The sequence below is a fragment of the Phyllostomus discolor genome, chromosome 2 (assembly GCF_004126475.2).
Source record: "Phyllostomus discolor isolate MPI-MPIP mPhyDis1 chromosome 2, mPhyDis1.pri.v3, whole genome shotgun sequence".
NCBI lineage: Eukaryota > Metazoa > Chordata > Mammalia > Chiroptera > Phyllostomidae > Phyllostomus > Phyllostomus discolor.
Window position 1 is genome coordinate 181,083,114 of NC_040904.2, and position 16,480 is coordinate 181,099,593.

The 16,480-nt window shown below is 35.8% G+C and overlaps 1 protein-coding gene across 1 annotated transcript in view; it reads left to right on the plus strand.

Moving 5' to 3' along the window:
• The window catches only part of LMNTD1 (lamin tail domain containing 1), a 37,623-nt gene extending 23,091 nt beyond the window's left edge, over positions 1-14,532 (plus strand). The window contains exon 8 of the mRNA XM_036016790.1: positions 13,072-14,532. Within this exon, the coding sequence (XP_035872683.1) occupies positions 13,072-13,111 (40 nt within the window). The 3' untranslated portion in view covers positions 13,112-14,532. The remainder of the gene's footprint in view (positions 1-13,071) is intronic.
• Positions 14,533-16,480: the final 1,948 nt, after the last annotated feature.

Below are 16,480 nucleotides of genomic sequence, written 5' to 3' on the forward strand. Positions count from 1 at the left end.
ATGATATCTTCAATGTGCTTATGTGCTGAGAAAACTATTATCCTAGAGTTCTGCACCAAGGAAAAGCATGCTTCAAAAAGAGAAGGTGAAATAAAGACATTTTTTTTCAGGCAAATGAAAGCTAAGAAAATTCATCAACAACAAAGACATACTAAGGAATATTTCAAGTAGAATTAAAATGATCCTAGATAGATGCAGAGTCAAAACATGGATAAACATGAATAGTCGCTACACAAAATAATACTAATATTCTCTTGCAGGGTTTAAAATTTAGATAAAATTTACATTCAGGACAACTGTATTGGTTTACCAGGCCTCTGTGACAAAGTACCTCAAACTAGGTGACTTAACACAACAGAAGTGTATTCTCTCGTGGTTCTGGAGACCAGAAGTCTGAAATCAAGGTGTAAGGGGGCCCCCCTCTTGCTGAGGGCTCTAGGGAATTATCCTCTCTGGCCTCTTCCTAGTTTCTGGCCGTTGCTGGCATTCCTTAGTGTTTCTTGGTTTGTAGATGCATCGCTGTAGTCTCTACCTCCATCTCCACATGGTATTTCCTCCTCTGTGTGTTTCCATATTTCCCTCTTTTATAAGAACGCCAGTCATTGAATTAGGAGGCCCCCCTCTAATTTAGTGTGACCTCATCTTAAGTGGATTACATCTGCAAAGACCCAATTTCCAAATAAGGTCACTTTCACTGTTTCACAGGGTTAAGACTTCAAACTATACTTTGGCAGGGACACAATTTAACCCATAACAGCAATAGCACAAGTTGGGAGGGGAGTAAGTGGAGTTAAAGTACTCAGAATGTCATGACTTTTCCAATAAGTTGCAAAAGTAACAATTAACATTAGACTTTATTAAATCAAGGATATGCATATGAAATCTAGGATAGACACTAAAATATAGCATATAGATACCATATTCATGATATATATCATACCTTCATTATCACTCAGTACAAAATATATTCTGATTTCCAACGCGATCTTCTTTGATACATGGGTTCTTTGGGAATAGTATATCATGAAAAAGTGGGTTTATTTCAGGAATGCAAAGTTGGTTTAAGCTTTGAAAATTATTTAAACTTATCATCGTAAGAGAAGGAAAAGGGAAACTATGTAACTGTCTCAATAGATATAGAAAAAGCATTTGATAAAATTTAATATCTACCCATAAGGAGAGATCCCTACAAAATTAGTATTTGAAAAAAATTTCCTTAATCTGACAAATGGTATCCACAAAAATCCTGAAGTAAACTACCATATTTAATGGTGAAGTAATGAACATTTTCCCCTTGAGATCCAGAAAAGGACAACCGTTCTCTATATGATGACTTCTATTCAGCATTGAGCTAGAATTCTGAGTAAATAAGGCAAGAAAAATGAGTATACAAATATTCCATTACCCCATAATCCAGCAATTTTATTCCAAGGAATTATATATGTCTAAAAATATGTACACATATTTATACATACCCCAAAAGACAAATACAGTAATGATCATAACAACTGTCTTTGTAATAGCTAAAAACTAGAAACAATTCAATCTTTGATGGCAGTACAATAGATAAGTAAATTGTATGATGTAGTAGTACAATCCCATAAGCAATGAAAATGAACTACTGCTACATGCAGTAACATCAATGAATCTCATAAGCATAATGCTGAGCAAACGATGCCAAACAAAAAGGATTGCATATTATATGTTTCTATTTATATAAAATTCAAAAACATGTAAAACCATGGTGTTAAAGGTGAGAATAGTAGTCATCTCTGGGAAAAGGAAGGAAGTAGCCTTTGGAGGCTACACAAAAACTGCTTCTGGAACACTGACAATGTTTCATTTCTTGATCTGGGTGGTGTTTATGTGAATCACTGTGTTCATCGTGCTGTGTAATTATGACTTGTGATCTTTTCTGCCTGTATGTTATACTTAAATAAAAGCTTATTTTTAAAGACATGATGACAAGAAAGGGAAAATTAGAAAGGGAAGACAGCACAGTTATAGTAATGAGCACTGACAGCTTATACCCTAGAAAGGAAGGAGAAAGAAAACCTGAAAAAATAAATGAGTGAACTCAAAATGAATATTAATAATATGAGACTTATTTGGCATAGGAAAAGAATAGTCTTACCTGAAATGAGTCTAAGCTGATCATTATATTGCTGTGCATTGGAAATCAATTTTAATAAAGTTCATTATAGCTCAGTCATTTCCAGGAACATCTTGTGGCAGAGATGGCTAATTACTGCCCCCAAGTCATTGTTCCTTTAGACACAAGACCAGTGGGTCCAGGGAAACCTGGACACATGGCTGCCAAGCATGAAGCCTGATCTTCTCAGTCTCTCCTGCAGTGAGGCAGGATAATGTGTCTATATTGCGCACAATGGGATGTGAACAGAAATCATGTGTATAGCATCTGATCGTGCCCTTGGAGTGTGTGCTCCCCTGCGCCTCCTCTGTGCCGTGATAACAGGAGCTGGAGCTGCCATCTTTCACCCCAGAGATGAAGCCATGTGTTGAGGATGAAAGAGACATTCTACGCGGCCTGTATTGGCACGTCTCCAGACCGTTAAGTGAGAAAGAAATAATGTTCAAGCCGTTATTAAGTTGTGTCTGAACCAGATGGTCCACACAGGATCACTGTCATTTAGTTTCACTTAATAGGTTACTGGTTAAAAAGTAAACAAAAATCTCAGCTAGAAAGGACATTTTTAAGACAACTAGGTAAATTTGAATATAGAATAAATATTAGATATTGATGAGTCAGGTTCTTTTCTTAGGTATGTTGATTGTGTTGTAGTTACATTGGTTGTTCTTAGATTCATACAGAAATCTTTCCTTAATTTCTAGTGGTTTAATGATATAAGCATAGGTAGATAATGCCAATAGGGCAAAATACTAATTACTGAATCTGGGTGATAGGTATACAGATTTGGCTGTATTTTTCTTTCATATTTTCTGTATGCTTGAAATTTTTTACAATCAAAAATTCAAAAAGATAAAACAGGACAATATCTTTTGACAGAATGTATGCAGTGCGCACTTGGAGCCACTTGCACGCAGAGCGAGGCACTCACCACAGTGTGAAAGAGCGGCTGCTGGGGAGGCTAGGGACCTCTCCCAAAGCGGATGTGTTTGCCTGGTGTGGCCTCCGTTGTTCCTGGACCTAGAGAGAATGTGCCGCCTTCTTGCTGAGATTAGGTTACAGATTTTGATAACTCTGTGAAACTTCTTCTGTAGTTCAAGTTAAATGACAGAAATTACCAGTAGTCTGAAGATAGTGTTTAAAGACATTGTTTTAAAGTAACACTGTGGTGTGTGCACTGTTTAATGCACCTTATTTGCACACTAATGCACTTAGCCTATCATCTGTAATCCATAGTGCACACTGTGTAGGATTCATTTTAATTGTGACTCTATAGTTATTACTGTTGTCCATGCAAATGCCATTATAGTAATGATGTTAGTAATGTTCCTTTGTTTCTGATGATTGTATAGCCACTCTATGAAAGCCAACCTGTTAAAAAATAAATGAAACTAGAACATAGATAACATTATGCAGGAATAAAATATTTAAAATTCCATCAATGTACACTCTCTCTTAACATCCCATTTATGGAATTTTACATTAACTAGACTGTGGTTGGTTACTCATTAGAGTCCAATAGATAATGGCTTACTTGTCCTGGGATCAAAGAATTTTTTTTCCCCATGAGAACATGTTTCTAATCCATAATGGTAACAAAAAAAAAATACAAGTTAGGAATCAATTCTTTTTATGTGTCCTCCGTATTAGTATTTGTTCTGTTTATTGATGTTTATACTTGTAGTATACTGTTAAATTTATCAGATTAAGTATTGCAATGTCATATGTCACATCTTTATGATGAGGTAAAATTTTAGTTACTGGTAATATTATAAATAGAAGTTGTATAAATTGATATTTAGAAATTTTAAACAAAAAACCCCTGACTCTCCTGAAAAAGGATAAATTACTTGGACCTCTCACAAGCAGTGAAGGGAAAACAGTTCCTTGAAGGGCACTGCAGATTGCCAAGGGTTTCTGTCCATTAGTTGTCATCAAATAATAGCATCAAAAAGGTAGGAATATTTTCATAAAGAAAAATTATATTGTATCATATATTTAAGGATAAAAGTTTTTCTCTTCTGTTGCTTTCTTTCAGAAAATTTAGATTATAATACCACCCTATTTCTGAAGACTTTTTTGTATAAAGAATAGACAAATGAAAACCATTTGTATGTCTGTCTTACAGCTGTAATGCAGGTGTTTTTAATGACCATATGAAGAATTCCAAGATATTAGTCCCAATGACAGAATGATTGGATAATTTTATGACTAGATCTTTTATATCAAAACACTTCAACATTATAAAACATAAGTATTTTGAATTAATTGCCCTTTAGTTATGAAAGATTACGATCTCATTTTTAGAAATGTTTATAATTGATGATCCATTTCGTCACGCAAGTAAGAAATGCTGTTCAGGAAGTCAGAGTATTCACATCCATGTTACTGGGTGTTGAATGTTTCGGGCTCAGATCACCTAAGGAATTGCCATCACCCTCTGGCATCGAAAGAAACACCACTTCTACTACTAATCTTGTCATTAAATTTCAAGAAATTATAGATGGCAATTTTTAAAAAATGTTATTAGCTTTAAATACAGTACTTTGCTGTAGAACAAGTTTTCAGGGTGTAATTCAAAACCTTCACCCTCAGGCAAGTCAGTCTGAAAGGACATACATCAAATATTTACAAGGTCTGTTCCATGCCAAGAAATTGCTCCAGAAGATGGGAAGTTATGTGCTAGATACTTATACCTATGCCACTGCTTGTGGTAGCAAAGTATCTCAGAGGCCTATTCATATTCCAGGTCCATAACTTACTCTTCAGAAAGTTTACACTGTGATGTGCCAAACAGCATCCTGACTCACTGCACTCAGAAACCTATTAGTGGCTAAGAAATAACTGTGTTAACCAGAAACACCTTGCATTTTTGTTCATCTTTCTTGCATATCACATTTTTGTATCCAGCTTCTAGAAAATTCTTTGTAATCAAATACTGATACTTTAATTTGATAATCCTTTTCTCTGACCTTGTAGAGAGAAAGAAAGGGTTAGGTTTGCCTGAGAAGCTTTTACAGGACTTGTCTGCCCCTCTCCTCGCCCTGCCCCCTCCCCACCCACTGCCAGAGGAGCTCATTGCTCTCCCTACCGAGGATACTATTTTGCTTTCCTATCTTTTATTTTATAGAAATAAAAGAGCATCTGATTTCTGGGGTATAAGTAATCCATACTTGGGAGCATTTGACGGACCATGACTTCAGTGTGATGCACTAGTTTTCTGTGTAGAAATTATATTTAAACATACTGATTTTCAATCCTTACTTAGATACATAGGGGTGAGGGAGGCCACCACTTCTGTCCCTTCATTCATCACCAGGGTGGAGTGGGCTCAAAGGGCAGGCTAAGCAGCATCTGCCCTTGTCCACACACCACCTCGTGCAACGCCCCTGAGGCAGCCCCATTCTGGTACCTCCCGCTACTAGCCACTCCATCATTATGGCAGCTACAGTGCAGAAATAGAGAGCGTTTGATGAACTGTGCTGGTAAAGCTTATGCTGTAACCTCAATTTTAAAAATATATCTTCTAGATGGATACTTTTTCTCTCAAAGTTTTGATTATGTCTTGTAATATAAGTTTTTAAAAAAATAATTTACTGAAAACTTAGACTTAATAGTCAAACAATACTTTGCAAGGGTTTTTTTTTAACCTTTTGGTTCAAGTGATCATTAAATAATATTCTTAAACCTAAAATTTCTTCAAATGAAAGAAAATCATTTTACTGATAGTTTATTCCAGCATTTGTTTCAGTGTGAAAAATCAGTGCATGAAATACTGGACTGAATTCCTACATGTCACCTAGGTCCTTCTTTTGGGAGGGGATGTGGCATGGGCCAAGAGAAACAAGCATCTGAATTGCAAAACAATAGGCAGTCACCTCAACCTTTAAAGGTAGTAACAATACTGCAAATTTTCCTTCTCTGCAGAAAAATAATTATAAAATTGAAATAATTTGAAGATACATCTTTAACAGCTATCAGAAAGAATATGGATTATTCTCATATAGCCTACAGTCATTGATTTTCTGTTAAATATTTATGTTGCTTTTGGAGCCAGTTTTTGTCTTTCCTGTTGTGTGATAAACTTGCTAAGCCTGGGAAACAAGGAAATATCATATCTTCACTTTTTGCCCTATACTCTCACCCCGTCCTTGATGATAGATAAGATTGAATGAAATCCAGAGTCACTTCAAATACTCAAAAACACAATTCTGCAACTATACCAATACATTTTAATTCCCATGAGCAACATTATTTATAGCACAGTAGAAATTATTCTGGTTAAAGAGACTGCAGACAAACTATAGTTGTATATTTTTTAAATGGCACTGAAAGGGAAGATTAGGAACTTTGACTTCTGCTATTTAGTTGATAAATGGCCTTCTAGCATTAACTAGCACTTCCTATGTTGCCTCATCTTTTTTATGATGATATTAACATCTAAGTAATTGAGGAAGAACTCAATGGCTTTCTGTTTTATAAGTGGTGTGTTTAAACCCTTCCCCAAAGAGCTGATGAGAAGGTGACTTTTTGGTCAAGGATTCTTTTGGGTCAGTACCCTTCTCTAGTTGACATCATTTGCTGCCCTAGTCCAAGATTGACCTATTTTATGTTTTCTTGTTTTTTTTTTTTTTTCCTTCTGGCTGGGATTTAGGTTTATTCCTTAGTTTAAGAATAAAGCTACAGCCATCTAATCTCTAACTTGTTCATATTCTAGACTCTTCTGGCATAAGTGACTTAGTGTGACTACTCCACAGAGCCTGCTGGCCTTCCACGGCCCCTGCCACCCACGTTTGTGTGCCCACCTTTCACTTTTTCTCAGATTGCTCTGATGTCCGAGTTCTTTCAGCTCATCTCCTACTAGAGTTTTCCCTAATCATCATCTCCTATTTTTCTGAAGATCACCTACTCTTTTACAAATTTACTCCCCCCATTTATCCTATAGCTTCCAACTTCCTAAAAATGTGATGGTCGCAACCTCCCTATTCTTCTGAGAAGCCTTTTTTCTCAGATGCTTCTTAATAGGATATCAGGGCTATAAAGGGATTTATTCCAACCACCTCATTTCACATCAAAAGAAACTGAAGTCTGTAGAGACCAGTTACCAAAATTCACCCAATAATCTACCACACAGCCAAAACAAAACCGAAGGTCTTTCAACCGCAGAGTTGGAGAATCCTGCCTTGCCCCAAACTGATACAATCCCTGCTCCCAGAGTCCTTGAATTGTATCTGCACTGGGACCATTTCCTCCAGTTTGGAATAGCCCCAAGCAGGGTGTGGCTTAAATGCAAAGAATGGTATCTGAAACCTGCCACAGACAAGAGCAACCAGCACGTGTCCAGTTCAATTACCCTTCACTTACTGTAGTCAGGAGGGAATAATACCCAATACCTAATCTGGATATGAGTTGGAAAGGGGTTATTTTATTACATGCAAAGAAGCATTTTTGTTGTTGTTGGCTTAGGTTGGAAAATGTTTTGAATCCTCTTATTAAGTATTGAATAACATAATTGTGGCAAAAGTTTTTAGCCTTTGTTGGTTTCCTCAGTTATTATTTTGCTTAACTCCACGGTCACAAATTTGCTCACTGATCCCCTCTGTGGGAGATTCTTTGGTAGGTTTGCTTTTTTTTTTTTTAATTCAGCCTGTTTTGAAAAGTTTCAGGGCTCTTGAAATGACTCACTTTTGCATTCTCAGACCTTCCATCCCCATCTGGTGGTATCTTTAGGGTTGGTCATCAGAATATTTGCCCTCATAATCTGCCCTCAGAATATTTCCTAAGCCTTTACTGGGAAGAAAATTTACTTCATCTGTCAGTGAATCACTTCTATATCGCAGTCAGCTCCTGAGTCTGTTGTATCTGTTCATTGAAAATTGTTCAGAGATTAAGTCATCATTCAGTTCTCATTGGAATTCATGACCATTCCTTTGTAATTTGTAATGCTAGGCACTTATATAGCATTTCATGGTTTTCCCATTATCTTGTCTGAGGCTATAAAGTAGGTGAAGCTGATATTATCTCCATGTTATGGTTGAAGACACTTTAGCTCAGAGATATTCAGTGACTAAACTAAAGACACTTCAATGGTAAATGGCAGAATTAAGACTAGAAGTCTAGCTCAAAGCCAGTGCTCATCCACACCACTCTGTCAATCAAGCACTGGCATTTGCTTGTGTTTGTCTTTATTGCTCCACTCCCAACTTGCCTGAAAGGAAAAACACCACACATTTAAAAGTAGGGCTAGAAAAAGATATCATTCACAAAAAGCGCATTGGCTACTATGATAATCTTAAGACTGTTCCAGACAGCAAGATATATTCAGGTCCTAATGCCAAAATTGCTAATTTAATGGAGTGCCAATTATTGGTACAAACAAAAAAATTGAAGTTCAATCCCTGGAATCTTTGACAGCTAATCACGTTTCTGTGCTACAGTGATTAAAACCATGAGTTGTACTTGGAGTCACAGCTCTGAAATCCTCTCTTTGCTCAATAATTTGCAAGAAAAGTGTGGGAGCTCGGCTGTGTGATGAATGTTCTGTAGGTGAGTGATGCCACAGAATGCTACAGAAACAGGACTTTCCACAAGTTAGAGTTAGAGAACTCTGGAAAGTCCAGGTAGTTTCCTTTTGTGCCTGCTGCCTGTCCTATGAGCTCTCAGGCTTGCTGGGAGACACTGAGAAATCTAAGACAGACTATAAAGAGGGAAGAAAGACCAGGGGCAAAATGGGACTTGTGGCATATCATCACTACTGTCCTTAAGAGTATGCAATTGTACACTGGAATGGAAGCACCAAAATTGCAAACACAGGCTGTTAAGTTCATAGTCAGTAAAAGTTCTTATGCCTAGGACACATTCCCATGAGTTGTAGTAGGCACTGTCAATAAAGTGCTGGCGATGGAGTTCTTCCATGAACTGAGCTGTGTTCACACATCTCTTACTGTTGTCGATGGTCCAAACTGGATAATCCAGACATGCAGTGTCCTTCTAGCTTCTTGGGACTCTAATAAGAACTTTCCATAACAGTCTCTCCTGGGGCCTTTTTTTTGTGTGTATGTGAATGAAGAGTCAGTATTTAATGGCTCAGAAAGAAGGACTGATATTTAATACTATTTTTAAAAGATTTTATTTATTTATTTTTAGAGAGGGAAGGGAGGGAGAAAGAGAGAAAGAGAGAAACATCAATGTGTGGTTGCTGGGGGTCATGGCCTGCAACCCAGGCATGTACCCTGACTGGGAATCGAACCTGCAACATTCTGGTTTGCAGCCTGCGCTCAATCCACTGAGCTACACCAGCCAGGGCTGATATTTAATACTATTTAATATGAAACATCACTAAAGGAGTTTTGAAAGTCTTTGGGTTAAATTTTCTGGTGTCGGCATTTTCTGTTTATACTTTGTTGTATATATTGCTTCAATCTAAGTACTAATATCTTTTTCCTCTCAGCCCTCAAAATGTTATTTTCAAAATTCTTTAGTCAGTTGCTTTTTCATATTTGTTTCCCACAATCTAATTCCTGCAAAGTTCGTCAGCCACCCTGCTTCCTGACTTCCCAGCCTCAGCCTTACTGTATCACAGGTTGTATTGGAAGGAGTGAAAATACATAAAGTCCAGACTCCCCACCCTGCTGGTCAGAGGTATTCCACAGTTTAAAGAAAACTCAATGCCTCTGTATTGTCACTAGCTTTGCTTCCGCAGAGGAGGTGTAGAACAAAAACATCTCCAACCATGAGACCTCCTCCTAAACAATCTTAGAGAAGACTCAAGCCAGTTGCCCACAGAAAATGTAAATTTTTATTACATTTTTTATGTGTGTTACTTGGTATATTTTAAATCCGGGTACATCTTAGATATTTAATGGAAAAGATAATTAGATAATACTTAAGTATCACCAAGAAGGAAATGAAGAACTGAACCAGGAAGAAATACAAAATCTAAACAGGCTAATTATTAGCAATGAATTTGAAGCAGTAATAAGAAATCTCCAAACAAAATTTCAGAACCAGATGGCTCCACAGGTAAATTCTAACTGGCATTTAAAGAAGAATTAATACCTATTCTTCTTAAATTAGTTCAAAAAATTGAAGAGCAAGAACATTTCCAAACTCATTCCATAAAGCCAGCATTACCCTGGTACCAAAACCAGATGAAGGAAAGTATAGGCTAATATCCTTGACCAACATATATGTAAAATTTTTCAACAAAATATTAACCAACTGGATTCAGCAATACATTAAAAGAATTACACATAATGACCAAGTGGGATTCATCCCAGAGATGCAAGGATGGTTCAATATCCATAAATCAATGAACATGATACCCCATCTTAACAAAAAAAAAGCATAAAACACCTTATGATCATGTCACTAGATGCAGAAAAAGCTTTGGCAAAATTCAATATCCTTTTATGATAAAAATTCTTAACAAAGGGGTTATAGAAGGAACATACTTCAACATAATAAAAGCTATATGCAACAAAACCACAACTAATACCATATTCAATGATGAAAAACTGAAAGGTTTTTCTCTAAGATCAGAAACAAAACAAGAATGCCCACTATCACCACTTCTATTCATCATAGTATTGGAAGCCCTAGCCACAGCAATCATACAAAATAAAGAAAGAAAGAAAAGAAAATACCACTAAATTAGAAAAGAAGAAGTAAAACTCTATTTGTAGATGGTATGATACTATATATATAAAACCTTAAAGATTCCACTGAAATGAACTCTTATAATTAATAAATGAATACAATAAAGTTCCAGAAAACACAATATACAGAAATCTGTTGTGTTTCTATGTACCAATAACAATGATCAGAAGGAGAAATTAAGAAAACAACCCCAATTTATAATTATATCAAAAAGAATAAAATACCTAAGAATCAATTTAACCCAAGAGGTGAAAGATCTGTATTATGAAAATTATAGGACACTGAAGAAAGAAATTGAAGAAGATACAAAAAATGGAAGGATATACCTTGCTCATGGATTAGAAGGATTAATATTGTTAAAATACCATTATTACCTAAAGCAATATACAAATTTAATGCAATCCCTAGTAAAATACCAATGGCATTCTTCTAAAAATTAGAATACCAAATCCTACCATTTATATGAAACCACAAAAGACCATAATTAGCCTAATAAATCTTGAGAAAGAATAAAGTAGGAGGTATCACACGTCTTGACATCAAACTATACTACAAAGATATAATAATCAAAACAGTATGGCACTGGCAGAAAAGCAGATACAGAGATTAATGAAATAGAATAGAAAGCCCAGAAATAAATCCTTGCATACATGGTTAATATACAACAAAGGAAGCAAGGACATACAATGGGGTAATGGCAGTGTCTTTAATAAATAGTGTTGTGAAAAAACAGACACATTCAAAAATGAAATTAGACCACTTTCTTCAGCATATACAAAAATAAATGCAAAATGCACTAAAGACTTAAAATTAAGACCTGAAACAACAAAATTCATAGAAGAAAACATAGGCAGTAACCTCTTTGACATCTCTCTTAGCAGTATTTTTTAAAATATTTCTCCTTGGACAAGGGCAACAAAAAAAAAAAATAAATGTGACAACATCGAACTAAAACGTTTTACAGAGTGCAAGAAACCATCAACAAAATAAAAAGAAAACCTATCGAATGGAAGAAGATATTCACAAATGATACATCCAATAAAGGGTTAATATACAACATATAAAAGGAACTCGTACAATTTAACATAAATAAAATAAACAATCCAATTAAAAAATAGGCAGAGGACTTGAATAGACATTTCTCCAAAGAATATGTACAGATGGCGAATAGACATATAAAACCATGCTCAACATCACTTATAATGAGGGAAATGCAAATTAGAATCACAATGAGATATCACCTCACACCTGTCAGAATGGCTATTATCAAAAAGACAACAAGTGGCAAATGTTATCGAAGATGTGAACAAAGAGAACCCTTGTACACTGTTGGTGGGATTGCAAATTAGTACAGTCAGTATGGCAAATAGTATAGAGATTCCTCAAGAAATTAAAAAATAGAGCTGCCATATGATCCAGCAATTCCACCTCTGGTTATTGATCTGAGGAAAACAAAGGCACTAACTTGAAAAGATATACACACCCCAATGTTCATTGCAACTAGTAGTAGCTAACATATGGAAGCAAAATAGATGTCCAATAGACACATGGATAAAGAAGATGTCAAACACACACACACATACATACACAATGGAATATTAGTAATAATAAAGGATGAAATCTTACCGTTTGTGACAACATGGACAAACCCAATTAGCATTAGCTAAGTGAAATAAGACAAAGACCAGCACTGTATGATTTTACCTATATGTGGAATCTAAAAACAAACAAATAAATAAATGAAATAGAAATAGACCTATAGATATAGAGAACAATCTGATGTTTGCCAAAGGGGAGGAATGTAGGGAGCTAGAAATAGATATTTTAAAAAAGAAGAAGGAAATGAAGGGTATCAATGTTTAGAAATTGGTTATTAAACTTGTTGCCTGAGAACCATTTTGATCTGTATATTTAAGACCAAAAGTCAACAGTATCCATAAGAGTCAAAGAGCTCTCCCCATCATAAATCACTATTAAAAGTGCAGTCTAAACAAGTACACATGTTATAGAGTTGAATTAGAAGGATTTTAAAAATGAATAATTCTTTTACCTTGACCAAAGTTGAGGTATCACAGTCAATTTGTCCCCTCCTGTTATAGTTCTGCATCTATATGTTCAAGCTCTACTATTTCCAGGTCTTAAGATAAGTGTGGTGGAAAGACTCTGAACATCTTTACTTTATGCTGCTATAACAATACAATTTCACCGTATTAGCAGTCTGCATTATATTTTACCATGAATTGCCATTTTATTTTTTTGCTCAGGACGACAATACCCATATCTAGCGAACATAAGGATGTCTGACCTGTCGCAGCCAGCCCTCATCACACAGGAGAGGAAGCCAGCAGCACGCAAGAGGGTGGCTTCTTTTAGAAAAGATAATTCCTCTGGACTTTACTGTAACCATTTCTTAAAGAAGGTGATAGAGTTTGTGGACAAGGTAAAATATTTGTTTTTTAGACTGTTAAGAAAAAAACACTGGTCTAAAGCAAAACCAGCAGAGCCTTCATTCTGTGCACATGAAGTTTTCCAATCAATAATTTCAGTCTTTTATACCTTACCCAACTGTTGGGTCTACAACTTCTGTTATTTCTGCAGATGTACTTTCCAAAAGTACCTGTTACAGGAATTCTAAATCTTGTGGTCTGTTGATTCACCATGCTTGGAATCTGTCTTCTTAATGCATGGGTTAATTTAGCTTCTTAATGACTGGCACTAATAAACGAAGTTTCTAAGGAGTAACTAGTTGTGAGTTTTTAAACCTGCCTACACTTCCTTCAAATCCAGCCAAGATGGTCTCATCTTCCTGTTTGTGATGCGTAGGATTTTCCCCATGGATAGGAAATGAAGCCAAAAGTCCAAGAATGTTTTAATTAAATAATCTAATAGAGTTTCTTTAAAAAAGCATTCTCATTTCTTATTTTTAGTTTATTCTATGCTTATCAAGAGTATAGAAGTTGAGAAAATAACAAAATGTGCTCATTTTTCATGTTGACCCTTTGGGTAGTCAGAAGGTATGATTGCTTCAGTTTTTGAGAACAAATACTTTCTATATCTTATAGCTCTGCTTAATTTAATTTAACTTAACTGATGTGTATTTATATAGCATATGCAGGAAGATGGGGCATATATAGTCTTGAAATGTGAGGATGAGAAAAGTGAGACTTTTCCCCCAATATCTATTTTTTAAATAAAAACAAATTAATTGCAAAATTAGCATTGACCATTGAACTTTTTTTAATACATAAAAACATCAAGAGCAAAAGATTATTTTTAAAAAGTCATGTTTGTGTCAAGAGATGCAAACATATACTTGTATACCAGTGTTCACGGCAGCATTATTTCACAATAGCTGAAAGGTGGAAACAACCCAGCTGTTTATCAACAGATGAATGGATTTTTAAAATGCGGTATATGCATATAACAGAATATTATTCATCTATTAAAAAGTAAAATTTTAATATATGTTACAACATGGATTATGCTTGAGAACATTATACTGAAAGAAATAAGCCAGATACAGAATAACAAATATTCTATGATTCCATTTCTCTGAGGTGGCCAGAATAGACAAAATCATAGAAATGGAAGGGGTAATAGTATTTAGTAGGGGTTGGGGGTAGGTGAAATAGGAAGTCATTGCTTAATGGGTACAGAATCTCCTTTCAGGATGATGAAAAAGTTCTGGTTATAGCAAGTGATGCTGGTTACACAACATTGCAAATGTACTTAATGCTGTTGAATTGTACACTTAAAAATAATTGAAACAGTAGGAAGAAATCACAATAACATCTGACTGGTATTTTTGAAATGAAAAAAGTCATATGCCATCTGAAGGATATTAGAATATATACATTGCTTGACAAAATAGTCTGTCATATACTTTCTGATTTTATATAAAAATGATTCACATTAATCCCTGCATGATAATGGAGCTTAAATATTTTCTAGTCATCAGGCCCTGCTGGTCACAGTATTTCTCTTCTTTGGACACTTAGGAGTAGACTTGCACACTTTCAAAAAACTGTCAATAACACCTTATGCCGCTTTGAACCATTAAGTGTGATCTTTGAATCACAAGTTGGCTAAATCGTGTAGGCTGTTCTGGTTTTTTCATGGTTACTATAGAAACTGTAGTCATGGTGTTGTGAGGGGACTACAAGGGCATCTGAGAGTGTACAATAAAAGTTAACTTGTTCCATGGTTTATAATTTCTTCCAGCTGTCTCCCATTTGTGATTACCCTGTTCACATTGGGAATATAAACATACAACCGAAAGGGCTCTGGTAACCGTAACCAATAAACAATCTTGCCCGGGACTGACTTCTCTCCCAACCTCCTTCCCTCAAAGATCTGTCACAGAAACACACGAAGAAGTGGCATATGTGGTTCAGGTGTTTCCAATTATTTCCGTCATGAGCAGAGGTTTTCTAAATCCAAAACATATTTCAGCTCAAGTCGTGTTCCTTACATTTGAAGATTGTGTAGTTTCAGGAGAATTTCATCTACATATCTATGATTCACTGACACTTCATCAATCACATAATATTTCCTCTAAGCTCTTCTCCACAATCATTTCCTCTTTGGGTGGTCGAAAGTATGGTTCATTTCAGTAATGCTTGCTTTTGTGAAATGCACTCTTAGAAAGTGTATAACCTTTTGCCCTTGCGAAAAAAGAAAGAGAGAAGTAAATGCTCACGGCTGGGATTTGTAGTAGATTCCTGGTCAGTTACATCACCTCTGAGGTCCTAGCACAATGCCTCCACTCTCTTCCTCCTCAAGGACTGTCCATGTCTCTCTAGAATGGCCCAGCTGGGGAAAGATGGATCCATCTCTGCTGGTATAAACGGTATAAATTATTACTTGTGTAAATGCTAATATTCAAGCAACACTATTCAGGAATTACAAAGAAAGAATGTGGGTTTGAAGTATTTTGTTTTCCTAAGTTTCTGTGAATAAGAGTGGTAAGATTGATCCTTTAGGCTTCAGCAGCCTCAGAGACCAATTACTCTTACTTACGGTTCCAGAAATCTGACACTTGACTATTACCCTCTGCAAGTTAGCAGCAGCACTCTTTAAAATGACCTTACAGGAACTGTGAGGGTCTTCTCACAAAGCTTTTGAGTAATGAGCACTGCTAAATGCCCTTCACTGTTCAGGGAAACAAATTTATCTACAGATAGATGAAGTAGATGAATTACAATGCAAAAGAAACCCCAAATTTTACCTACCGCTGAATACTGCCTAAAAGAGGTAAACATTTAAGCCCTATCCCTGCATAATTATTCCCTCTCTCTCTCTCCCTCACACACACACACACACACACACACACGTACACACACACACATACACACATACTTTACAATTTTGGCAGGAAATAGTGAAAGATATTGTGAAAGGATAAACATTTGTTCTGATGATGAAGTGTTTTGGGTTAGTTGTCAGAGAGCTTTGAAGAGGAATCCAAATTTACAGATCAGCACCAGGGCAAAACTTCTTTTAAGGGGTGAACTCCTACTATGCTTGGCCCTTTATCCCCAGTCTAAGTAGAGGAGGCATTATAATCTAACCATCTTAGTAAGTTTAAAATGTATAGTGCTTATAAGAATTTATGCATAAGAATTATATAAATTACCACTCAATTATCTATACTTATAAAAACAATGACTTGAA